Source organism: Lampetra planeri, chromosome 73 (genome assembly GCF_965212315.1).
Source record: "Lampetra planeri chromosome 73, kcLamPlan1.2.h2, whole genome shotgun sequence".
Classification (NCBI taxonomy): domain Eukaryota; kingdom Metazoa; phylum Chordata; class Hyperoartia; order Petromyzontiformes; family Petromyzontidae; genus Lampetra; species Lampetra planeri.
In genome coordinates this window covers 812,405-839,768 of record NC_136178.1, presented here as the reverse complement: position 1 = coordinate 839,768, position 27,364 = coordinate 812,405, and the positions used below count along the sequence as shown (strand labels likewise).

Genomic DNA, 27,364 nt, shown 5'->3' with positions numbered 1-27,364 from the left:
CACCATCGCCATTGCTACTACCACCGCCATCGCCACCGCTATCGCTACCATCACCGCCATCGCCACCGCCATCGCTACCATCACCGCCATCGCCACCGCCATCGCTACCACCGCCGCCACCGCCATCGCTACCACCGCCACCATCGCCATCGCTACCACCACCACCGCCATCGCTACCACCGCCACCATCGCCATCGCTACCACCACCGCCATCGCTACCACTATCGCTACCACCACCGCCACCATCATCGCTACCACCGCCACCATCGCTACCGCCATCGATACCACCACCACTGCCGCCACCCGCCATCGCTACCACCGCCACCATCGCCACCGCCATCGGTACCACCGCCACCATCGCTACCGCCATCGCCACCACCGCCACCATCGCCATCGCCACCGCCACCACCGCCACCATCGCCATCGCTACCACCGCCACCATCGCCACCGCGCCACGCGACCCTTTGAATCTCCCCGCGCGGGCGAGCGATCGAGCGCGAGAGGCGGTGCCCCCGTGACGTCGCACGTGACGTCACGAACCCGCCCCGCCCCCCACGTCCTCCCTCCCCCTCATCCCGCAGCTTCCGCCGCTGCTGTTGAGGCGAAGATGGCGGCGCAGTTGCCGCTCGGGGCCCTGAGGGATGAGAAGCCGCGGCTGCTGCCGCTGCTGTCGCTGTGGTCGCTGTGACTGCCGCCCGTGACTGCCGCTGTGATCGCTGTGACTGCTGCCCGTGACTGCTGACCTGGTGGCTGTGACTGCTGCCCGCGACTGCCGCCGTGACAGCGGCAGCAGCGACCACGACGACTCCTATCGCCGTGTCGCCCTCTCCGTCAGTTCAGGAGCCGCTTACCCGTGGAGTTGTTCAACCATCAACAACAACAACAACCACCAACAACAACAACCACCACCGTAGCCGTTAGCGAGCGGCTGAGCGCGCCCGCTCGGGGGCCAAAGCCCGAGCGGGGGTGGGGGGTGACCCAGCCGGACCCGGTTAGGCCCGGGTAGCGAAACTAGGCAAGGCCGTAGGCTTCGCGTTAGGCCGCGGCAGTTTTACTTGTTTTTGATCGCCCGGCGGATTGGGTGACGTTGTGTAGGCGGGGTGTGCTGTGTGCTAGTTAGGTGGTTGGTTGTTTGTGTTACTCAACTATCCGTGGGAGCGGTGGACTCGACGGTGCGACTGGATACGAGTGAGAGGGGAGAGGCCTGCGGCTCGAGGCGGCTTAAGATGTCTTCGTCAGCTGTCCCTGCCGATAAGGTGAGGGAGAGACCGTGGTGAGGGTGAGACCATGGTGAGGGTGAGGGAGAGACCGTGGTGAGGGTGAGACCGTGGTGAGGGTGAGGGAGAGACGTGGTGAGGGAGAGGCCGTGGTGAGGGTGAGGGAGAGACTGGTGAGGGAGAGACTGGTGAGGGAGAGACTGGTGAGGGAGAGGCCGTGGTGAGGGTGAGACTGTGGTGAGAGTGAGGCCGTGGTGAGGGAGAGACTGTGGTGAGGGTGAGACCGTGGTGAGGGTAACAGTTCACATTGACGGCTACCGTCGGTTGGGTTTGGGTGATTGGCTGCCGTGGCGATTTGCCGGCTTTTGGCCGGGCGAGTGGCCGGGCAAGTGGCCGGGGCCCAGCAGGCGCCGTGGCGATTGATAAAAACAAACCCCGGATTACCACCATGACCACCTTCTTTATGAGAGCGGTCACAGTCCGCAGACTCGCGTAGAGACCCACAGACTCGCACGGAGACCCACAGACTCGCACAGAGACCCACAGACTCGCACAGAGACCCACAGACTCGCACAGAGACCCACAGACTCGTACAGAGACCCACAGACTCGCGCAGAGACCCACAGGCTCGCGCAGAGACCCACAGACTCGCACAGAGACACACAGACTCGCACAGAGACCCACAGACTCGCACAGAGACCCACAGACTCGCACAGAGACCCACAGACTCGCGCAGAGACCCACAGACTCGCGCAGAGACCCACAGACTCGCGCAGAGACCCACAGACTCGCACAGAGACCCACAGACTCACACAGAGACCCACAGACTCGCACAGAGACCCACAGACTCACACAGAGACCCATAGACTCGCACAGAGACCCATAGACTCACACAGAGAACCATAGACTCACAGAGACCCATAGACTCGCACAGAGACCCACAGAATCGCACAGAGACCCACAGAATTGCACAGAGACCCATATACTCGCACCGAGACCCACAGACTCGCACAGAGACCCACAGACTCGTACAGAGACCCACATACTCGCGCAGAGACCCACAGACTCGCGCAGAGACCCACAGACTCGCACAGAGATCCACAGACTCGCACAGAGACCCACAGACTCGCACAGAGACCCACAGACTCGCACAGAGACCCACAGACTCGCGCAGAGACCCACAGACTCGCACAGAGACCCACAGACTCGCGCAGAGACCCACAGACTCGCACAGAGACCCACAGACTCACACAGAGACCCACAGACTCGCACAGAGACCCACAGACTCACACAGAGACCCATATACTCGCACAGAGACCCATTGACTCGCACATAGACCCATAGACTTAGTGAGACCCATAGACTCACACTGAGACCCAAAGACTCGAACCGAGAGCCATAGACTCGAACCGAGAGCCATAGACTCACACGGAGACCCATAGACTCGCATAGAGACCTATATACTCGCATCGAGACCCATAGACTCGCATAGAGACCCATAGACTTGCATAGAGACCCATAGACTCACACAGAGAGTGGGTGAGTGGCACGGGCTGTAGAAGAGTTGGAGCTGATGCTGTACAGGAGGATGTGGAGCTGAGTGGACTTGCCGATGACTGGTACCAGCGGTGTCAAGATCGGCCTCTGTGGAGGAGGCTCGTGAAGGATGCTGCTACTGGGCAGTTGGAGGCAGTCGCCCTCCAGCAACAACGAGTGGTGCCGGGCGGCTAAAACGCAGCGAGTTGGCACAGTAGGGGGCACAGCTGGTGAATCTGGGCCACTCATTTTAGTCGGTCAACCCACAGCACCTGCTGGGTCTGTTCCGTGACCTCCTCCTGCACCTAGCCTGGCACAGCAGTCAACCCACGGCACCGGCTGGGTCTGTCCTGTGACCTTCTGCACCTAGCCTGGCACAGCAGTCAACCCACAGCACCTGCTGGGTCTGTCCCGTGACCTCCTCCTGCACCTAGCCTGGCACAGCAGTCAAGCCACGGCACCTTCTGGGTCTCCCGTGACCTCCTGCACCTAGCCTGGCACAGCAGTCAACCCACACACCTGCTGGGTCTGTCCCGTGACCTCCTCCTGCACCTACACTGGCACAGCAGTCAACTCATGGCACCTGCTGGGTCTATCCCGTGACCTTCTCCTGCACCTAGCCTGGTACAGCAGTCAACCCACGGCACCTGCTGGGTCTGTCCCGTGACCTCCTTCTGCACCTAGCCTGGCACAGCATTCAACCCATGACACCTGCTGGGTCTGTCCCGTGACCTCCTTCTGCACCTAGCCTGGTACAGCAGTCAACCCATGGCACCTGCTGGGTCTGTCCTGTGACCTCCTGCACCTAGCCTGGCACAGCAGTCAACCCATGGCACCTGCTGGGTCTGTCCCGTGACCTCCTCTACCTAGCCTGGCACAGCAGTACAACCCATGGCACCTGCTGGTCTGTCCTGTGACCTCCTCCTGCACCTAGCCTGGCACATCAGTCAACCCACGCACCTGCAGGGTCTGTCCCGTGATCTCCTCCTGCACCTAGCCTGGCACAGCAGTCAACCCATGGCACCTGCTGGGTCTGTCCCGTGACCTCCTGCACCTAGCCTGGCACAGAAGTCAACCCACACCTGCAGGGTCTGTCCCGTGATCTCCTCCTGCACCTAGCCTGGCACAGCAGTCAATCCACACACCTGCAGGGTCTGTCCCGTGATCTCCTCCTGCACCTAGCCTGGCACAGCAGTCAATCCATGGCACCTGCTGGGTCTGTCCTGTGACCTCCTCCTGCACCTAGCCTGGCACAGCAGTCAACCCATGGCACCTGATGGGTCTGTCCCGTGACCTCCTCCTGCACCTAGCCTGACACAGCAGTCAACCCACACACCTGCAGGGTCTGTCCCGTGATCTCCTCCTGCACCTAGCCTGGCACAGCAGTCAACCCATGGCACCTGCTGGGTCTGTCCTGAGACATGCACCTAGCCTGGCACGGGCGACGCCGTTGAGGGGTAGAGAGCTACTGGGGGGGGGGGGTGGTTCGCGAGGGGGGGGGGGTAACCTTGTCTCTTAAGAGTGTGGGGGGAGCGGTGGGGCAATGGTTAGCGCACGCTGCGGGTTCGACTCCCACCGACGCCGGTGGCGATTATCTGAACTGGTTCTGCCCCCCACCCTCCCCCTAAGTTGACTCAGTTTTAAATTAGTACCTGGGGATACAAAGACGGGCGGGCGCGGTGCTGGCCACCCACCCTTTCGTGTGCCACAGTGCCGGCCTTCATAGGTGCTGCTACTCGCTTACAGCACTTGCCCCAACAGCCTGTTAGGGCTACACGGGAGATCGTGTGTGTGTGTGTACTGTGTGTGTGTGTACTGTGTGTGTGCTCTGTGTGTACTGTGTGTGTGTACTGTGTGTACTCTGTGTGTGTGCTCTGTGTGTGCTCTGTGCGTGTGACTATTTACGGGTGCCGCACAGACAGGAATATACGCCGGAGTGCACTCCGCCGTTTGTTGCGCCTTGCGAGCGCTGCGTCAAAGGGTTTTCCTGGGCTATAAATACACTCCTCGACGGCCACACAAAGATCTCCCGTATAGCCTTAAAGGAACGTGGGGGCAAGTGCTGTTAGCGAGCACCTATGAAGGCTGGAACGGTACACGGGGTAAGTGGCCAGCACCACGCCCGGCCGCCTTTGTCTCTCCAGTGACGATGCTTACACACCGTACCAGATTCTCATTTGAGGCTGAGGCGACCTTGGGGAGGCCCAGGACCGGTTCAGATAATCGTCACCGGTGTTGGCCATGAGCGGGAATTGAATCCGGGTCGCCAGGTTCATAGCGCAGTGCTACACAACCGCTCCCCACTCACACACATTGATACACACATTGATACACACACTGATACACACACACACTGACGCACACATACACTGACACACACACACTGATACAGACTCACACTGATACACTCTCACTGATACAGTACTGATACTCACACTGATAACAACAACCGCCATTCGCCACTAAGTGGCGGTGACGCCACCACGACGCTTGTGCCAGGCTGGAACCGCATTGGGGCTCTGCAAGCCTCTCCTCAGCGTGCCTGGCAAGGCGATGTTGAATATTCCTTGCCAGGACCTTTCCTGGCTCACTGAGGAGTGAGATGCCCCTGTAGTTGTTACAGTCTGCGCGATCCCCCGTCTTAAAGAGGGGGACCACCAGGGCATCCTTCCAATCCTGCGGAACCCGTGCAGTGGTCCAGCCTTTTTATGATGTCATGTAGGGCAGTCTGTGCACAAACGCCACCCTCTCTCAGCATTTCACTTAATCTCTGCCCGGTGCTTTTCCTGGTCTCAGACTCTGGATCGCCTTCTGTACTTCCTCAACAGATGGCACCTCAGGCAGCCACTCACAGGGGGTAAATACTTCTCCACTATTTCAGGCACCGCAGCCTCAGCAGGGTCATCCCCACTTTGTCCCACGATGTTTTCCAGGCTGATGGATTTCTTCTTCCCCAAGACCTCACAGAAATGCTCATCAAATCTGCAACCTGATCCTGGGGGTCGGAGATGTGATCAACATTGTTTCCCCTAATGATAGTGAAAGGTGTGGCGCTGCAAGTTAGTTATTTGATGGAGTTAAAGAGTGGTTTGTGATCGCAGGCTACTGAGGCAGACTCCATCTCCTCAGCAACCCGTAACCACCAACTATCCTTGCAGCGCCTCATGGCTCTCCAACCTCCGAGCGAAGGCTGCGGTAAGCCTCCTCATTCTCTGTTGTGGGATGACGGTGGGAGTTGGCTTGTCACTTTTTATCAGCCAACCGGAACACCTCCTCTGTCAGCCAGGGTCTCTGGGGAGGTTTGGACCGTGTACCCAAATCCGCCATTGCAGCTGCATGAGTCACAGTCCTAAACTTTGCCCATTGCCCCTCAACATCAGGAGGGGGGGACGATGCCAACCCCAGCCGCAAGCGATGATGACATTCTCACTTGCAACTTTTATCAGCTAGCTGATGCCAGGCCATCTGTGGGTTTGAATGGGGTCATGGATGTCCACCCACCACCGGAGTGGAAGAATGGCAGGCGCATCTTACAGATGGCAAGTCGATGGTCAGTGGACAGATTAGCTTCTCGGTAGGTCCTGGTCTCAAGGACTTGGGCCCGCATCCGCTGTTCCGTCACTATGTAGTCCAGCAGATGTTCTTGCTTGGACCCGGCGTGCATCCATGATGTTGTGTGGATGTGCTGATGCCGGAACAGCCTGTTGGTAATTACAAGCCCATGGGCTGCACAGAAGTATAGCAGCCTCCTACCGTTGTTATTGAACTAATCTGGCCCATGCCTTCAAATCACTCCAGCCCAGGTACCAGCATCATGACCCATTCGGGCATTAAAGTCACCCAACAGGATGACTATCCCAAGGGGCCACTTTAGCTAGCACCTGTGACAGGAGGTCATAGAAGGCATTTGACTCATCGACCTTGCCTGGAACTCTCCACTGATGTTTGTCTTCGGTGGGGGCATAAGTAACCACGACCACCTCTCCTCGACTCTGGTTGATGGGAAGGCGAGCCCAAAGTAGCCTGGGGCTTACAGCATCCCACACCTCACCGCCACGCTCCCACGCCCCCTTCATTATTTTGTCCAGAAGAAGAGCCACTCTCTGTTGTTTGGCCGTCTCCTGCCCCAAGTAGAGGACTGTCCACCCTTCATGATGGCAGGAGCCAGAGCCGGTCCACCGGACCTCCTGAATACCACAGATCCAGGCGGTACCGGTCCAGCTCCCGACAGAGGAGTGGCAGCCTCTCCAAAGTGAGCGTTCAAATATTCCACGTGGCCACCCGCAGTGGCTTTTTGGTGCTTCTGAAGGAACCCCTAGGGTAAAGATTCAGTCTCCTGGCTCCGCCAAATGGGGTTTGGCCAGGAGACGTCATAGATGCATGTCCCCCCCGTGGCCTCCGGCACAAGCTTCTTTTGATATTTTCTTGGAAGTATAGTGGTAATTTATTTGATGGTGGAGGGGTTACCAGGCCCACGTACCCGTCCAGAGCCCCCATTTGGCTGCTGTGGTGGCTACAATCGCCATGAGGGGAATGGCCAATCGAAAGTGGCCCTCCTCCCAGGGCACTGCTCACCACAGCGTTATCGTCCGGCGCCAACGAGGAGGTAGGGAGTTGTTTTTGCCGGACACACACTGAACACACACATACTGATACACACACATACTCATACACACACATACTCATACACACATACTCGTACAGCAATACCAATACCCACCATTGCCACGAAGTGATGGTCACGTCATCACGGCGCCTGTGCCAGGCCAGGTGCACTTTGAAGAAGTGTCGAAGGCTCGCTGACAGGAGGTCACAGGACAGATCCTGCAGATGGCACGGGTTGGCTGACAGAGGACTGGTAGATGCACACCAGCTGTATCCGCTACTGTGCCAACTTGCTGTGTTTTAGCCGCCCGGCGCTCCGCTCATTGTGAGCGTCGCTCCTCTGCCCTCCGTTGTTGCTGGAGGGCGACTGCCTCCAACTGTCCAGTTGCAGCGACCTTCACGAGCCTCCACACACACGTAGACTTATTCTTGGTTCTTTTGGTAAAGCCACATAGAAGGGAAATAATAAAATAATATTAATATAAAACAATAATACGTGACTTTACCGAAAGAACCAAGAATATGAATCCCTGCAGTCACGAAAGCTTTAAATCAAAACACATAGACTTGCATATTCTGAAACATCGGTTGAACTATTTTGCCGTTGTGGTGACGATTGCGGTGTTGTTCAGTTGAGGTTGATTTCACGGCAGATGATGCTCATGATTATGGTTTAGTTCTTAATGAAGGCGGTGGTGATGATGGATTATGATGGGTCCAAAGTTGGTGGTCATTTTTCTTTTGTTGATATTGCTGCTGATGGTGATGTTGCTGCTGATGTTGCTGATGTTGGCACTGTTGCCGATTCTGCTGTTGCTGCTCATACCACTGATAATGCTGATGATGACGCTGATGATTATGACGACGATGACGATGTTTCCGATGACACTGACGATGATGATGACACAGATGATGATGATGACGTTGATGATGACGCTGATGATGACAACACTGATGTTGACGTTGTTGCCGATGACAACGATGATGACGTTGACAATGACGACGCTGCTGATGATGACACTGCTGACAACGACGCTGCTGACGACGACGCTGCTGACGACGACGATGTTGATGACGATGCTGACGATGATGATCCTGACGATGATGATCCTGACGATGACGATCCTGACGATGACGATGATGCTGATGATGACGACGCTGATTACGACGATGCTGAAGACGACGACGCTGATGATGACTACGACGATGACGACGCCGATGGCGACGTTGCCGATGCCGACGCCGCCGATGACGACGTTGCCGATGACGATGCTGACGACGTTGGCATCCCCTTCCAGATCAATCTCCGCCTCATCCTCGTGAGTGGCAAGACGAAGGAGTTTCACTGCAGCCCCACGGACTCCGCCTCCGACATCGCCTCCCATGTCTACCAGCACTGGCCCATGGGTGAGCCGCTTACCACGCCGCTCACCACGCCGCTCACCACTCCGCTCACCACTCCGCTCACCACGCCGCTCACCACTCCGCTCACCACTCCGCTCACCACGCCGCTCACCACGCCGCTCACCACGCCGCTCACCACTCCGCTCACCACTCCGCTCACCACGCCGCTCACCACGCCGCTCACCACGCCGCTCACCACGCCGCTCACCACGCCGCTCACCACTCCGCTCACCACGCCGCTCACCACGCCGCTCACCACTCCGCTCACCACGCCGCTCACCACTCCGCTCACCACGCCGCTCACCACTCCGCTCACCACGCCGCTCACCACTCCGCTCACCACGCCGCTCACCACGCCGCTCACCACTCCGCTCACCACTCCGCTCATCACGCGACTGCGTCGTGAATCTGCTGCAAGTAGTTAAGGGGTGGTGGTGATGGCCCGGCCATTTGCGAATACCGGCACACGGGATCTTTATAACGCTCATCGTGAGCGTAGTAGCAGCAGCAGTAGCTGCAGCATCAGCAGTAACAGTAGCAGCAGTAGCAGCAACAGCAGACACAGCGCCAGCGTGTGTGTGTGTCTGTGCCAGTCGTTTTATAAACTCAACTACAGTCGGTCGTCAGCTATCCGTTGGCTTCAAGGGCACTAACTATTCTTTAAAACACCTCGCTTTTGCACATTTTTGCATGACGTTATGTTTTTAGGCGCTGTGCGTGCATTTACCTTTTTAGTTTTTGACTTTTGTTTACTCACTCATTCAATTTACTTTTTGAGTAAAAAAAGCTCACCCACCGCTAAAGGAGAAAGGGCATTGCAATTACTTCACAGACCCAATTGGTGCTCGACCAGAGGACGCCTTTTGGCATCCTTGTAAAAAGGTTTAAGTTTTGTTGCCAGAAAAAAGGGTAAAAACCCTATTATCAGAACCAGGGGGCAACCGACCCAAGCTAAAGAGGCAAGGCCACTTTAGAGAGACGTGGTTTCTAAGCAGACTTAAATCTATCTCATGGGACCTCCCTTACCAGTATATCACAATACAAGAATAGGTTTTACCCTTTCTGGTAACGAAACAGGAGTTGTGTTAAGATGTTGAAACACCAAACAGAAACCTTTTGCAAGGGATCATGGACTGCATTAAGCACTTACACTTACTTGTGGTGAACATGCAAACAAACACATGCTCTGGTAGTCTATGATGATGCGTTGTCTTTGGGACTGATTGGTCCACACCAGAGACAGCTTTTTTCGTGCTGTTTGCCTTTTGGCGTTGTCCTGTGGCCTAACACTGTTTGAGACGAGGCTCTAAAGAAAGCTGTCTCTGGTGTGGTTAATGGATAACACGATTCCTTGCTAAAGGTTTCTGTTTGGTGTTTTAACATCTTCACAAAACTGTTTTATTGCCAGAAAGGGTAACCCCAATTCTTGTATAAGTGACTAGCTCTACTACAGCGGCTTCGCCCGAGACTTGGATTCTTGTCTTGGATTAATACACGGCCTACGCCGAGGGTGGGGGGGGCGTGACGTCAGCAGGCGCACCACGTGACGCTTCCGCATGCGGGTGATGTCACAGATGTGACGTCACAGATGTGACGTAACAGATGTGACGTCACCGCTCACCTGGCGTGCAATATATACCTATTATTACGCCCCCCCCCCCCCCCAAAATACAAAAGTTTATTTTTAAACGTGTTGCGTTGTGTACAGTGTGGAAGCCACCCACATGCCAAATTTCACTTTTGTTGCATGTTGGGAAGCATGCTAAACATTTCGAATAGGCCCACACATTCACAAATTTCCCTTTTATATATACAGTGATCCCTCGTTTATCGCGGTTAATGGGGACCGGAACCCCTCGCGATAGGTGAAAATCCGCGAAGTAGGATTGGCCCCCCTAGGAATTTCCGTATATGTGTGTGTGGGTACCAGAATGTTTAAAATATGTATATTTATACTTTATATATATATTTTACTTAAATCTATTTAATTATAAAACCTTATTATTATACATTCACTCTCTCTCATACGATACGTATTATGGTGTTCTACACTCACCAATGACAGTAGTATCTTGAGACTTGACTCCAGTAATGACGACGACGACGATGACAATGACGATGACAATGACGACGATGACAGACCTGTGCAGTTCGATGAATGTGATGATGAATGATGATGATGATGGTGTTAATGCACAGATATAATGAGGCCTTTAAATCAGTTCGAAGAATCCGCGATGCACTGAGGCCGCGAAACTTGAACCGCGAAGTGGCGAGGGATTACTGTAGATATCTACCGACTCTGCCTTATTTCAATTGGCAAAGCGTTCCATGGCTTGTGGGTGCCATGCTAACAAAAGCTCGATCACCAAAAGAGCTTAACCTCACCAAAAGAGCTTAACCTGGGAGTTGCTGAGCAGTTGGAGATCAACACAAGGAGATCGCCTGCCATGCAAATCAAAGCGGACTTAGTCCCACGATCGGCCCTGAAGCCTGATTGAGCGACGTCAAAGAAGCACTCGGCCTCAACGTACCACTCCGAATGGGAGGAGGCCACCCTTTTTAAATCCTTTATATTAAGTTCGCTTGCTTGCTTGCTTGCGTGCTTGCTTGTTTGCGTGCTTGCTTGCTTGCTTAGGACCGTGCAAATCTTTCGCTCGTTTTTCAATCGAGCTGACATTTTCCACACAGACTCGTTGTGACAGACAATTCATGTTCGTGAAAAACAATTCCCAAAATTTTACACTTTTTAGGCAAAAAAAAAATATTTTACATATATTCAAATATAACTCATTCATCGCTTTGGCTGAACGTCACAGTATAAGAGCCCAGAGCGTAACCCCTCCACAGGCCGTGGCGGAGTAGCGCAGTTGGTAGCGCCTTCGCTTCCCATGCCAAAGGTCGCGGGATCGATCCCCACGTCCTCCACAGGCGAATATATTTTTAAATCCTTTATATTAAGTTCGCTGCCACGCATATAAAGGATTTATAGTGAAAAACTTTGTTTTTACGGGTTATACTTATTATAATCTTGCCCGGGAAAGGGGAGATTGGAGATCGGGCGATCAGTTGGCCAGGATCTCGACATTCCAGTCCTGTCTCCTTTGGAAGTGGTCGCACCAAAGCCCCTTTTCAGGGATCCCCCGGGAGCGCTTGCGCTGAAAGGGAAGAGTTGACCAGTTGGGTCACCGTCGGGATCACCGGCTCAAGGGGCAAGAAGGGCCGGGCATCTAAATCACAGGTGGCCCATTGCATCTCCGCAGGAGTCTGAACGAGGTCTGTGGGCAGGACCGGCAAAAAAAAAAAAAGCCTCGAAGATTAGAGAGGAGCCCTTGGGTCCAGGCCAGCATCAGGACTAATTGCTGGGCAGATACACCCCTCCAAAGCGATCGATCCTATTAGCAAAGGACCGATGGAAACCATTGCAGCGCTTTTTGGGAGCAATCTTATGTGGGTGACTCGAACTGTTGGCCATCCTGAACAGCTCAGCAGGGCGGGTTCCTTGCCGAGTCTATCCTCATGGCGACGCCACTTTGTCTTCGCCACAAAGATAGCCCCCCCCCCCCCCATGGCAAGCGTGTGCGTGATCCCGTCGACAGGCCCGTAGAGTCGTTCGGTCGTCATCGAGCCGAGATCTGCGCCAGCATCGTTCCATTTTCCTAAGTTGTACTTTCAGGGCGCCTCCAGGTCTCTGGAATACCAGATAGAGGGGGGAGGGGGAGTCGTGGTCACTTGAGCACGAAGACGGCAGCGAGAAGCGAGGTGATCGATAGCAGATCAAAGCACTGAATTGTGATTTAAAGCTTTCGTGACTGCAGGGATTCATATTCATATAAAACAATAAAATTCTCATGACGTTTCCATTGCAAAACAAGCAATCATCATGATGTGTGATTGCTTGTGTTGCAATCGAAACGTCGGGAGAATTTTATTGTTTTATTTTTATTACTTTATTATTTCCCTTCTACGTGACTTTACCGAAAGAACCAAGAACACTGAATTGTGTTCGTCAACCCTTTCCGTGATGGGTACAACGGTCACAGACGAAATGTGGGCCCGACAAGGCGTAATGAAATCCAGATGGGGTCATTCGCCTCTCGGGCCGAACCCAGCCAGCCTCCGTGAAGTCCCCCCAGACCATCGGAGATAGGGGTGGGGGAGACCCTTGATGTCAGCATGAGTCACCCTGTGATCAGTGCACAGTGCGGATGAACATTTAATGGCTCCCCTGGGCGTATACTGGGGGGTTGATTGTGTGGCCTTGATCATGGGTTGGGCCCTGGATAAACCGAGTAAATAACCATGGCAGTCGTGGTGTCCGAGAGGTTCTGTGTAGCCAAGCTGCCTGATGGGTCATCCGTCCATGTGTTGAAATCTCTCGGCACAATTGTACGAGAGAATTCCAGGAACAAGGTGGGGGGGGGGGAGATTACCTCGGACAGAATGAGATAAAAAAATCGGTCCTTTGCTTCCAGGCAGTCTGTGAACAAGCGGTGATGTACATGCCTTGATTCACATTCAGGGCATGATGCACCATCGTGCCTTCAAATGGCCAAACTTTGGGAGCAGGGGCCACACGGCGCGGATGAGACCAGTCTGAAAAAAGAAATAAAATATTTTTAAAAAATTCTACGTGACTTTACCGAAAGAACCAAGGAGTAATTCCTGCAGTCACGAAAGCTCCAAATCAAGTTTGAGACCAGTCTGAAAGATCACCGCCACCCCTGTTTTTACCTGGTCTGGGAATGTGCAACATTGAATACCCAACCGGGGACCAAATCGGCCAAATGGTTGTGGTCGAGCAAGGTTTCAGTAATCAAAGCTGGGCGGGGGACAGTCCGTGGCGGTCGTGTCACCACTAACGTGGCTGCCGAGCTCGTCAAGGAGCGTCAACCATCGTCACGCCAACTCCCCTCATCATCCTCGCGGCGGCAGCTGGTGGCTGGTGGCTCATGGTGGCGAACCGTCGACTAAAGGCGGTGGTCACCGCGTTGCGTGCGTTTGGATGTTTTATATTTAAATGTGATATTGTTGTTTTATATCTACGTGACTTTCCCGAAAGAACCAAGATGACTCTACACTACACTACTTTACATTATACTACACTGCTATACACTACACTATACACTACACTACTCTACACCACTACTATACACTATACTTCTATGCACTGCTATAAACCACTGCTATACACACTGCTATATACATTGCTATGTACACTACTATACACTACAATATACACTACTATACACTACACTACTATACACTACACTATACACTGCACTACTATACACTACACTATACACTACACTACTATACACTACACTATACACTACACTATACACTACTATGCACTATACTATGCACTATACTTTACACTACACTATACACTACACTATACACTACACTATACACTACACTATACACTACACTACTATACACCATACTGTTAAACACTACTATACACTACTACACACTGTGGACATTAACCAGGGCGGACTGCTGATCTGCCCTCCCCCCGTGCCCCCCCCTTGCCCCTTCCCCCGTGTCCCCCCCCCCCCCCGCTGTGCCCCCCCCCCCCCCCCGCTGTGCCTCCCCCTGTACCCCCCCCCCCCCCCCCCCCCCCCCCCACTGTGTAGACTGGGAGGAGGAGCACGTCAGCAGCCCGGGGATCTTGCGCCTCATCTACCAGGGACGCTTCCTGCACGGCAACGTGACGCTGGGAGGTAGCAACCAGCCCGCGTCCACGGCGACGATGACGATGGTGGCAATCACAGTAGCAGTGACGATGGTGGTGGCAATCACAGTAGCAGTGACGATGGTGGTGGCAATCACAGTAGCAGTGACGATGGTGGTGGCAATCACAGTAGCAGTGACGATGATGATGGCAATCACAGTAGCAGTGACGATGGTGGTGGCAATCACAGTAGCAGTGACGATGGTGGTGGCAATCACAGTAGCAGTGACGATGGTGGTGGCAATCACAGTAGCAGTGACGATGGTGGTGGCAATCACAGTAGCAGTGACGATGGTGGTGGCAATCACAGTAGCAGTGACGACGGTGGTGGCAATCACAGTAGCAGTGACGGACGATGGTGGCAATCACAGTAGCAGTGACGATGGTGTGGCCAATCACAGTAGCAGTGACGATGGTGGTGGCAATCACAGTAGCAGTGACGATGGTGGTGGCAATCACAGTAGCAGTGACGATGGTGGTGGCAATCACAGCAGTGACGATGGTGGTGGCAATCACAGTAGCAGTGACGACGATGGTGGCAATCACAGTAGCAGTGACGATGGTGGTGGCAATCACAGTAGCAGTGACGATGGTGGTGGCAATCACAGTAGCAGTGACGATGGTGGTGGCAATCACAGTAGCAGTGACGACGACGATGGTGGCAACAACAGTAGCAGTGACGATGGTGGTGGCAAACACAGTAGCTGTGATGATGGTGGTGGCAATCACAGTAGCAGTGACGACGACGATGGTGGCAACAACAGTAGCAGTGACGATGGTGGTGGCAATCACAGTAGCAGTGACGATGATGGTGGTGGCAATCACAGTAGCAGTGACAATGGTGGTGGCAATCACAGTAGCAGTGACGATGATGGTGGTGGCAATCACAGTAGCAGTGACGATGGTGGTGGCAATCACAGTAGCAGTGATGATGATGATGGCAATCACAGTAGCAGTGATGATGATGGTGGTGGCAATCGCAGTAGCAGTGATGATGATGATGATGGCAATCACAGTAGCAGTTATGATGATGGCAATCACAGTAGCAGTGATGATGGTGGTGGCAATCACAGTAGCAGTGATGATGATGGCAATCACAGTAGCTGTGATGATGATGATGGAAATCACAGTAGCAGTGATGATGATGGTGGTGGCAATCACAGTAGCAGTGATGATGATGATGGAAATCACAGTAGCAGTGATGATGATGATGGCAATCACAGTAGCAGTGATGATGATGGTGGTGGCAATCACAGTAGCAGTGATGATGATGATGATGGAAATCACAGTAGCAGTGATGATGATCGGTGGTGGCAATCACAGTAGCAGTGATGATGATGATGGCAATCACAGTAGCAGTGACGATGATGGTGGTGGCAATCACAGTAGCAGTGATGATGATGATGGCAATCACAGTAGCAGTAATGATGATGGTGGTGGCAATCACAGTAGCAGTGATGATGATGATGGCAATCACAGTAGCAGTGACGATGATGGTGGTGGCAATCACAGTAGCAGTGATGACGATGATGGCAATCACAGTAGCAGTGACGATGATGGTGGTGGCAATCACAGTAGCAGTGATGACGATGGTGGCAATCACAGTAGCAGTGACGATGATGGTGGTGGCAATCACAGTAGCAGTGATGATGACGATGATGGCAATCACAGTAGCGGTGACGATGATGATGATGACGATTGCAATCACAGTAACAGTGATGATGACGATGATGGCTATCACAGTAGCAGTGATGATGATGGCAATCACAGTAGCAGCGATGATGACGATGGCAATCACAGTAGCAGTGACGACGATGATGGTGGCAATCACAGTAGCGGTGATGATGATGATGTCAATCACAGTAGCGGTGACGATGATGATGATGATGGCAATCACAGTAGCAGTGATGATGGCAATCACAGTAGCAGTGATGATGATGATGTCAATCACAGTAGCGGTGACGATGATGGTGATGGCAATCACAGTAGCAGTGATGATGACGATGGCAATCACAGTAGCAGTTACGATGATGATGATGATGGCAATCACAGTAACAGTGATGATGATGATGGCAATCACAGTAGCAGTGACGATGACAATAATGGCAATCACAGTAGCAGTGACGATGATGATGATGATGGCAATCACAGTAGCAGTGATGATGGCAATCACAGTAGCAGCGACGATGGTGATGATGATGATGATGGTGGCAATCACAGTAGCGGTGACGATGATGATGATGGCAATCACAGTAGCGGTGATGACGATGACGATGCACACCACCACCACTGTGTGTATCTGGGGGAGCGGTGGGTGTAGTGGTTAGCGCTACGGTGCGCTATGAACCCGGCAACCCGAGTTCGATTCCCGCTCACGGCCAACACCAGTGGCCATTATTTGAACCGGTCCTGGGTCTGCCCTAGGTCGACTCAGCCTTAAATGATTACCTGGTACGGTGTGTAGTAAACATCGCCACTCGGGAGACGAAGATCTTGGCCACCCACCCCCTCGTGTGCCGTGCCGGCCTTCATAGGTGCTCGCTAACAGCACTTGCCCCTACAGTCTGTTAAGGCTAAATGGGGGATCTTTGTCTTGGTGTGTGTATGTATCTGCGTGTGTGTCGGTGTGTGTCTCTTTGTGTCTGTGTGCGTGCGTGTGTGTCTGTGTGCGTGCGTGTGTGTCTGTGTGTGCGTGTGTTTGTGTGTGAATGTGTGTCTGTGTGTACCCGTCAGGTGCTGCTCGCTAACAGCTCTTGCCCCAACACTCTGTGAAGGCTCCATGCGAGGGTTTGTCTTTGTCTTTGTACCCCTCAGCTCTGAAGCTGCCGCTGGGCAAGACGACCGTCATGCACCTGGTGGCACGCGAGAACCTTCCAGAGCCAAACTCACAGGGTGAGCAGACACACACACAGACACACGCAGACACACACGCAGACACACACGCAGACACACACGCAGACACACACGCAGACACACACAGACACACACACAGACACACACAGACACACACACTCACATAGACACACACACAGACACACACACAGACACACACGCAGGACACACGCAGACACACGCAGACACACACACAGACACACCCACACACACACTCACACAGACACACACACAGATACACACACACAGACAGATACACACACACACAGACAGATACACACACACATAGACACACACAGACACACGCAGACAGACACACACACAGAGACACACACAATCACACAGACACACAGACACACACGCAGACACACACACACAGACACACGCACAGACACACACACTCACACAGACACACAGATACACACACACAGACACACACAGACACACACACTCACACAGACACACGCAGACACACGCAGACACACACACAGACACACTCACACACACACAGACACACACACAGACACACACACTCACACAGACACTCACACAGACACACACACAGATACACACACACAGACACACACACTCACACACATACACAGACAGACACACACACAGACACACGCAGACACACACACAGACACACACACACGCAGACACACACACACAGACACACACACAGACACACACACAGACACACACACACAGACACACAGACACACACATTCAGACACACACACTCACACAGACACACAACAACAAAAACAACCGCCATTCGCCACTAAGTGGCGGTGGACGTCACCACGACGCTTGTGCCAGGCCAAGTGCACCTTGAGGCCACGTGAAGTGTCGAACGCCCGCTGGCAGGAGGTCACGGGGCAGACCCAGGTGCCACGGGTCGACTGACCGAGATGACTGAGATGACTGGCTGATGCACCACCTGTGCCCCCTACTGTACCAACTTGCTGTGCTTTAGCCACCCGGCGCTCCGCTCGTTGTTGTGAGCGTCGCCTCCTCCGACCTCCGTTGTTGTTGGAGGGCGACTGCCTCCAACTGCCCAGTAGCGTCCTTCACGAGCCTCCTCCACTGAGGTCGATCTTGACACCGCTGGTACCAGTCATCGGCAAGTCCACTCAGCTCCACGTCCTCCTGTACCACATCACTCCATCTCTTCTCTAGCCCGTGCCGCGCCAGTTTAGCCCCCTCGATCCGGCCGAACAAAAGCTGTTTAGGCATGCGGTGACTGGGCATGCGGGCTACATGACCCAGCCAACGCAGCCTTGACTGCCGGAGGAGCTCACCGATGGGACTGCCCAGATCTTTCAAGGATTTGTGAGCTCCTCACACAATCCAGCCTGGTTAAACCCAGGATGGATCGTAGGCAGGCCAGCCTAAATGTTTCCAACCGGCGAAGATGCTCCATTAGGGGGGTCCACGTTTCGCAAGCGTAGAGAAGGGAGGGAATGACCATGGCCGAGAAGACCTGAAGCTTCGTGCGGAGCGACAGACCAGGTAGCTTCCACACAGCGTTACGCAACCGATGAAAAGATATTGCCGCTCGACTGATTCGGAGTGAGACCTCTGCTGATAAACTGGAGCCGGTCATAAGCACACTGCCCAGGTATGGGAAACTCTCCACTCTCTCCACAACTGCCCCATCACCGATTGGGAGTTGTGGGGGTGGAGACACACACACAGATACACACACACAGACATACACACAGACACACACACAGACACACACTCGTGTGTGTCTGTGTGTGTGTCTGTATGTCTATGTCAGTGTGTGTCTGTGTATATTCGTGTCTGTGTATTCATGTCTGTGTCTATCTGTACTCGTGTCTGTGTGTCTCTGTATTCATGTCTATGTGGCTCTGTGTATTTGTGTCTGTGTGTATTCATGTCTGTGTGTTTGTGTCTGTATGTTTGTGTGTCTGTGTGTATCGTGTCTGTGTGTATTTGTATCTCTGTATATTCATGTATGTGTGTATTTGTGTATATTCGTGTCTGTGTATTTTTGTTTCTGTGGATGTTGTGTATGTGTGTACTCAGGTCTGTGTGTATTCGTGTCTCTGTGTGTTCATATCTTTGTGTGTACGTGTCTGTGTGTGTGTGTGTCTGTGGTGTCTTGGTGTGCGTGTGTGCGTGCGTGCGCGCGTGTGTGCGTGTGCGCGTGTGTGCATGCGTGCGTGTGTGTGCGTGCGTGCGTGCGCGTGCGTGCGTGTGTGTGTGCGTGTGTGTGTGACCTTCCCTGCAGTCAAATGCCATACCACTGAGCTATACCCCTGGCACAAGCGTCGTGGTGACATCACCGCCACTTAGTGGCAAATGGTGGTTGTTGTTGTTGACCTTCCCTGTTGCTTGCTAACAGAACTTGCCCCAAAAGTCCATTGCTGCCTATATGGGGGATCTTTGTCTTTGGGTGGATATAAATGGGGAGCGGTGGCGCAGCGGTTAGCGCTACCGACCCAGCGACCCGAGTCCGATTCCCGCTCGCCGGCAGTGACGGCGATGATCTGAATCCGTCCTCGCTCTCACCTGGGTCGACTCAGCCTCAAATAAACAGCTGGCGCGGTGTTCTGCGGTAAACATCGCCGCTGGGGAGACAAAGGCGGCCGGGCGGGCGTGGTGCTGGCCACCCACCTCTGTGTGTGCCACAGTGCCGGCAGCCTTCGCAGGTACCCGCTGCTACTAGCAGCACTTGCCCCTACGGTCGGCGTGGGCTACAGGGTGGGTGGCGCCTTTGTCTGTGTGCTGTGCAGGTCAGAGGAACCGCGGGAAGACCGAGGAGAGCAACTGCTGCGTGATCCTGTGAGCCAGCCGGGCCCCGCAGCAGCCTGGCTCACTCCGTCGCCTGGCTCACTCCGTTTGTGATGCCTCCATCTTGATCCCTCAGTTTAGATGCCTCTGTCTGTCCCTGTCTGTCTCTCCGTCTGTCTCCCTCACACGCCCCCGATCCGTCTAGCAGAGACCATAGACTTACACGGAGACCCGTAGACTCACACAGAGACATATAGACTCACACAGAGACCCGTAGACTCACACAGAGACCCGTAGACTCACACAGAGACCCGTTAACTCACCACACAGAGACCCATAGAATCACACAGAGACCCATTAACTCACCACACAGTGACCCGTAGACTCACACAGAGACCCCATAGACTCACACAGAGACCCATAGACTCACACCGAGACCCATAGTCTCACACGGAGACCCATAGATTCACCAGACAGACCCATAGACTCACACAGAGACCCATAGACTCACACAGAGACCCATAAACTCACACAGAGACCCATAGACTCACACAGAAACCCGTAGACTCACATAGAAACCCATAGACTCACACAGAGACCCATAGACTCGCACAGAGACCCGTAGACTCACCAGATAGAGACCCATCAACTCACCAGAGACCCATAGACCCACACAGAGACCCATAGACTCACACAGAAACCCATAGACCCACACAGAGACCCATAGACTCACACAGAGACCCGTAGAATCACCAGATAGAGACCCATCAACTTTAGGTCTAGTTGGCTTGGCGATGCGGAAAATTATTTGTCCAGCCGCTGCACACCACTACCTGTGTGTCACCCTGTGTGTCACTCCGTGTGTCACTCTCTGTGTCACTCTGTGTGTCACCCTGTGTGTCACGCTGTGTGTCACTCTGTGTGTCACCACGTCCCCTGTGTGTCACCACTACCCCTGTGTGTCACGCTGTGTGTCACGCTGTGTGTCACCCTGTGTGTCACCCTGTGTGTCACCCTCACCACATACTGGAAGCGTCGCTCGAGTGGGCGTGATCAGAAGCGAGAATTTGGAGAGACAGAGAGGAGAGAGAGGAGAGGGAGGGGAGAGGGGAGGGAGGAGAGACACAGAGAGGAGAGATACGGAAGGGAGGAGAGAGACAGAGGAGAGAGAGAGAGAGACAGAGCTGGGGAGGAAAGAGAGGCAGAGAGAGAGACAGAGACGGGGAGGAAAGAGAGGTAGAGAGAGGGGGAGGAAAGAGAGACAGAGAAAGGGGAGGAGAGACGGAGAGAGACACAGTGAGTAAGCGATGTACGGTGAACGCACGCCGGATCACGACGCGTCTCCGCCGGAGATCATTTGATCACTCGAGTACTCGATTACTCCATCGTTTGATCACTTGATCACTCGGTCACTTTTTAATTTGATCACATGATCACATGATCACATGGTCACTTAATCACTTGATAATTTGACCATTTGATCCGCACCGCCAGCGGTCTCCGTGTAGCAGGTTACCCCACCCACGTGTAGCAGGTTACCCCAGCCACTGTACCAGGTTACCCCAGGCGCTGTACCAGGTTACCCCAGCCACTGTACCAGGTTACCCCAGGCACTGTACCAGGTTACCCCACCCACGTGTACCAGGTTACCCCAGCCACGTGTACCAGGTTACCCTGGCCACACGTACCAGGTTACCCCAGCCACACATACCAGGTTACCCCAGCCACACGTACCAGGTTACCCCAGCCACTGTACCATGTTACCCCAGCCACGTGTACCAGGTTACCCCAGCCACACATACCAGGTTACCCCAGCCACTGTACCAGGTTACCCCAGCCACTGTACCAGGTTACCCCAGCCACACGTACCAGGTTACCCCAGCCACGTGTACCAGGTTACCCCAGCCACACGTACCAGGTTACCCCAGCCACTGTACCAGGTTACCCCAGCCACTGTACCAGGTTACCCCAGCCACTGTACCAGGTTACCCCAGCCACACGTACCAGGTTACCCCAGGTTACCCCAGCCACACGTACTAGGTTACCCCAGCCATGCCTCTGTTGCTGCGTGTGCCCAGGGTGAGTCTTGGCACTCACCGAGAGGCTGGAGGGGGATCGCCGCTTCACCACCGCTGCTGCCCTGGGCCGTTGCCGCCACAGCTGCAGCGGTGGTTGGTGGAGGGAGGGGAGAGGGGAGGGGAGGGAGGATTTAAGAAACTCGGCGTCCCTGTGGTTGAGGGAAGGGGACGTGGAATCGCAGCCGGCGGTGGCGGTGGCGGTGGCGGCGGTGGTAGTGGCGGCGGTGGCGGTAGCTGCGTGGGTAGCGGTAGCTGTGTGGGTAGTGGCGGTAGTGGCGGTAGCGGTGGCGGTAGCTGCGTGGGTAGTGGCGGTAGTGGCGGTAGCGGCGGTGGTATCGGCGTGGCAAGGCGAGCAGCGGCACGGTGACACATCCACCGTGGGGGGAGTCGTCGTGGTAGGAATCTACTGGTGGGTGACTGTAGTCTGTGTGTGTCGCGTTGATCTCCGCGCGAATCTCGATTGTTGGAATATCACGGCGGGCTGAGGTGCCAGTCGCGGTGCCTCGGTCATCGGCGTCGCGCGCCCACCGACTCTAACTGGCGATTTGTGTTTCTCTCCTTCCCTCTCGCTCGCTCTCTCTCCTTCTCTCTCTCTCGGTCGTTGTAAAGTACAGTATATACCGTATACATAAATATATATACACACGAGACACATCACACACAGAGACACGCACACACACCACACACGCGAGCACACTGCGCGCACACACCACACGACACGCACACACCACACACTCACGACACGCACACACACCACACTCACGACACGCACACACACCACACTCACGACACGCACACACACCACACTCACGACACGCACACACACCACACACACGACATGCATACACAGCACATGAGACGCACACACTATACACATGACACACGCATGCTACGACACACACACACGACACCACACGTGTAAACCCTGATATTTAGAATTTTGGGGAGTGGGGTTGGGGTGGGTGGGGGGGGGTGATGTGGAAGCATTGTAGAATATTGTACCTAATATTAACAAACAAAAACGTGAACCCGCTTCAACGCGAAAAAAGGCAAGAGAGCGGAAAGACTTTGACGACGACGACGACGACGACGTTGGCCCGGCCGGTGGAGCGACGCTTCCTTGACGCTTCCTTGACGCTTCCTTGACGCTTCCTTGACGCTTCCTTGACGCTTCCTTGACGCTTCCTTGACGCTTCCTTGACGCTTCCTTGACGCTTCTTGTCTCTGTTCCGTGCCGGAGTTGTGGTTTGGTTTGGCCGGTTTTGGTTTAACCGGTTCGGTTTAATCGATCTGATTTGAGTGCTTTGATTTGACTGGTTCGGTTTAAACGGTTTGGTTTAAATTATTTGGTTTGACCGATTTGATTTTACCGGTTTTAGTTTAACCGATTTGATTTGACCGGTTTAATTTCACCGATTTGGCTTCACCGCTTTGGCCAAGCTGCTCTGGTCTAACCGCTGCGGTATGAAACTGGAGGCGCGTGACGGATGGTTGTTGTTTTTGAGGTCGCCGCGAAAAGGAAAAAAAACTCGGCGCCAAATCTTGCCGTGCCTTTTCGGCGTCTCTCCTCCTCCACCGGTTCTTTTTTTTTGCCGATAAAAACCGAAACGGGCTCGTGGTGCCGCGTCCCCTCGCCGACATTGGCCGAGTGGCGGCGAGCGGTGCGGTGAAACACCGCGAACGGCCCCGCATCTCGCTCCGTGGGGGGGGGGGGGGGGACGTCTTTGGTGCCGGGGGCTCGCTGGCAATGTCGGTTGTGGTGTCGGCTTCACATAGAGACCCTTTAACTCACCACACACAGACCCATAGACTCACACAGAGACCCATAGACTCACACAGAGACCCATAGACTCACCACACAGAGACCCACAGACTCACCACACAGAGACCCATAAACTCACAACACACAGACCCATAGACTCATAACACACAGACCCATAGACTCACACAGAGACCCATAGACTCACCACACAGAGACCCACCGACTCACACAGAGACCCATAGACTCACAACACACAGACCCATAGACTCACACAGAGACCCATCGACTCACAACACACAGACCCATAGACTCACCACACAGAGACCCATAGACTCACCACACACAGACCCATAGACTCACAACACAGACCCATCGACTCACAACACACAGACCCATAGACTCACCACACACAGACCCAGAGACTCACAACACAGACCCATAGACTCACAACACACAGACCCATAGACTCGCACAGAGACTCGTAGACTCTCACAGAGACCCACCACAGACTCACCACACACTGGTCAGCCAGCCGGTCAAACTTATCCAGCAACGCTCCCCTCCGGCAAACGACGACGACGAGGGTGGACGTGACGAGGGTGGACGTGACGAGGGTGGACGTGACGAGGGTGGACGTGACGAGGGTGGACGTGACGAGGGTGGACGTGACGAGGTGGACGTGACGAGGTGGACGTGGCGAGGTGGACGTGATGAGGGTGGACGTGACGAGGGTGGACGTGACGAGGTGGACGTGGGTGGACGTGGCGAGGTGGACGTGGCGAGGTGGACGTGACGAGGTGGACGTTCGCGGCGTTGATTTGACGAGGCCCTTGACAGTGACGCGGATCGCCCCCCCCCCCCCCCCCTTTGAAATATATAATTAATTAATTGATGATAATCAACAGCGACGGGGACGCCGCTGCGACCTGTGCGGCTTGCTGAGTCGACCTTTCGTTGTTGTTGATGTTGTTGATGGTTTTGTTGTTGTTGTTCCTTTGGCGGGTGACGGAAATTTCATTTTTTTGGATTAAACCAATTTTCGTCGAGCTCAAGTTGCGGATCGTCATTGCTTCCGGACGAAATCCCAGCGAAACCCACACCAATGGAGCTCGCCTGTGCCAGGCTAGGTGCAGCAGGAGGAGGAGGTCATGGGACAGACCCAGCAGGTGCCATGGGTTGACTGCTGTGCCAGGCTAGGTGCAGGAGGAGGAGGTCACGGGACAGACCCAGCATGTGCCGTGGGTTGGCTGCTGTGCCAGGCTAGGTGCAGGAGGAGGAGGTCACGGGACAGACCCTGCAGGTGCCATGGGTTGGCTGCTGTGCCAGGCTAGGTGCAGGAGGAGGAGGTCACGGGACAGACCCAGCAGGTGCCATGGGTTGACTGCTGTACCAGGCTAGGTGCAGGAGGAGGGGGTCACGGGACAGACCCAGCAGGTGCCATGGGTTGACTGCTGTGCCAGGCTAGGTGCAGGAGGAGGAGGTCACGGGACAGACCCTGCAGGTGCCATGGGTTGGCTGCTGTGCCAGGCTAGGTGCAGCAGGAGGAGGTCACGGGACAGACCCAGCAGGTGCCGTGGGTTGGCTGCTGTGCCAGGCTAGGTGCAGGAGGTCACGGGACAGACCCAGCAGGTGCCGTGGGTTGGCTGCTGTGCCAGGTTAGGTGCAGGAGGAGGGGGTCACGGGACAAACCCAGCAGGTGCCATGGGTTGACTGCTGTGCCAGGCTAGGTGCAGGAGGTCACGGGACAGACCCTGCAGGTGCCGTGGGTTGGCTGCTGTGCCAGGCTAGGTGCAGCAGGAGGAGGAGGTCACGGGACAGACCCAGCAGGTGCAGGGGGTTGGCTGCTATGCCAGGCTAGGTGCAGCAGGAGGTCATGGGACAGACCCTGCAGGTGCCATGGGTTGACTGCTGTGCCAGTCTAGGTGCAGCAGGAGGAGGTCACGGGACAGACCCTGCAGGTGCCATGGGTTGACTGCTGTGCCAGGCTAGGTGCAGGAGGAGGAGGTCACGGGATAGACCCAGCAGGTGCCGTGGGTTGGCTGCTGTGCCAGGCTCATCCGCCCTCCGTTGTTGTTGGAGGGCGACTGCCTCCAACTGCCCAGTAGCATCCTTCACGAGCCTCCTCCACAGAGGCTGATCTTGACACCGCTGGTACCAGTCATCGGCAAGTCCACTCAGCTCCACGTCCTCCTGTAACACATCACTCCATCTCTTCTCTAGCCCGTGCCGCGCCCGTTTAGCCCCCTCGAGCCGGCCGAACAAAAGCTGTTTAGGCATGCGGTGGCTGGGCATGCAGGCTACATGACCCAAGCCAATGCAGCCTTGCCTGCCGGAGCTCACCGATGGGACTTTGCCCAGATCTTTCAAGGATTTGTGAGCTCCTCACACAATCCAGCCTGGTCAAACCCAGGATGGATCATAGGCAGGCCAGCCAAAATGTTTCTAACCGGATCGCCTTCAGTACTTCCTCAACAGATGGCACCTCAGCCAGCCACTCACAGGGGGTGACTTCTTCCAATATTTGAGGTACTGCAGCCTCAGCAGGGTCATCCCCACTTTGTGCCATGATGTTTTCCTGGCTGAGGGATTTCCCCTCCCCCAGGACCTCACAGAAATGCCCAGCAACTCTGCAAACCTGTTCCTGGGGGTCGGAGATTTGATCACCGTTTTTTCCCCTAATGATGGTAATTCATTCACGCTCTCATTCACCCACTCACCCAGCCACCCACTCACTCATTCACCCACTCACCCAGCCACCCACTCACTCATTCTTGCATTTACCCAGCCACCCACTCACTCGTTACCCCCACTGTGCGAGTGGGGGGGATGAGTGAGTGTGCCCTCTAATCTCTCACATTAACATCATGCTAATATCTCACATTAACATAGCCACTTCCGTGCCCTTGTCGAGGAGGCCGCTCTCCTATCTTACAGTTACATGCTCATTTCTCACATTAACATCACTCGCCCCGGCCACTTCTTTATGACCCTTGGGCTACACCCATTTCACACCTTTTAAAACAGTCTGCCTCAGCAGCAGACCATGCTTTCCCACCTGATGACGGACGCTTGTGTTGCGCCCGAAACGTCGGGATCTATTTTATTTTATACCTACGTGACTTTACCGACAGAACCAAAGAGTATGGATTCACAAAGTCGGGGACAACGAGCCCCCAATATTTAACGCGCTCCACCGAACACGATTTCACACCATTTCCAGTGCAAGTCTCCACCACCACCGCCTTGCCACGTACGGACCGGATTCAGCACCGAAGGTGGAGGAGGCGACGCGATCACCCTCCACTCAACTCCTTCGTTCCGCCTCGTGCCGAGCTCGTGAACATATGTAATAAAGGACGCTGCTGACAGA

At 54.5% G+C, this 27,364-nt stretch overlaps 1 protein-coding gene and 1 long non-coding RNA gene across 3 annotated transcripts; both read left to right on the top strand.

The window, feature by feature from the left end:
- The first annotated feature begins 579 nt into the window (after positions 1 to 579).
- LOC144737729 (ubiquitin-like protein 3) lies at positions 580 to 21,424 on the top strand. Its single transcript, XM_078620582.1, has 5 exons — positions 580 to 1,256; positions 8,657 to 8,765; positions 14,402 to 14,488; positions 17,314 to 17,391; positions 20,157 to 21,424. The coding sequence occupies exons 1-5, from the start codon at positions 1,227 to 1,229 to the stop codon at positions 20,207 to 20,209; spliced, it is 357 nt and encodes a 118-aa protein (XP_078476708.1). The 5' UTR covers positions 580 to 1,226; the 3' UTR covers positions 20,210 to 21,424.
- Positions 21,425 to 23,191: 1,767 nt separating this feature from the next.
- Positions 23,192 to 25,040, top strand: LOC144737730 (uncharacterized). Of its 2 annotated transcripts, none has more exons than XR_013589061.1 (2): positions 23,192 to 24,695; positions 24,778 to 25,040. It is a non-coding gene; the product is annotated as an uncharacterized LOC144737730 (long non-coding RNA). The 2 variants fall into 2 exon arrangements; XR_013589062.1 differs by having other exon boundaries at positions 24,569 to 24,695; positions 24,764 to 25,040.
- The last annotated feature ends 2,324 nt before the right edge of the window (positions 25,041 to 27,364 follow it).

Bases quoted from the DNA above. Each gene is read 5' to 3' on its own strand.
- LOC144737729 (XM_078620582.1), top strand. From the start codon at position 1,227: ATGTCTTCGTCAGCTGTCCCTGCCGATAAG. The intron at 1,257-8,656 runs GTGAGGGAGAGA...ATCCCCTTCCAG, and splicing joins CAGCTGTCCCTGCCGATAAG to ATCAATCTCCGCCTCATCCT. The intron at 17,392-20,156 runs GTGAGCAGACAC...TGTGCTGTGCAG, and splicing joins TCCAGAGCCAAACTCACAGG to GTCAGAGGAACCGCGGGAAG.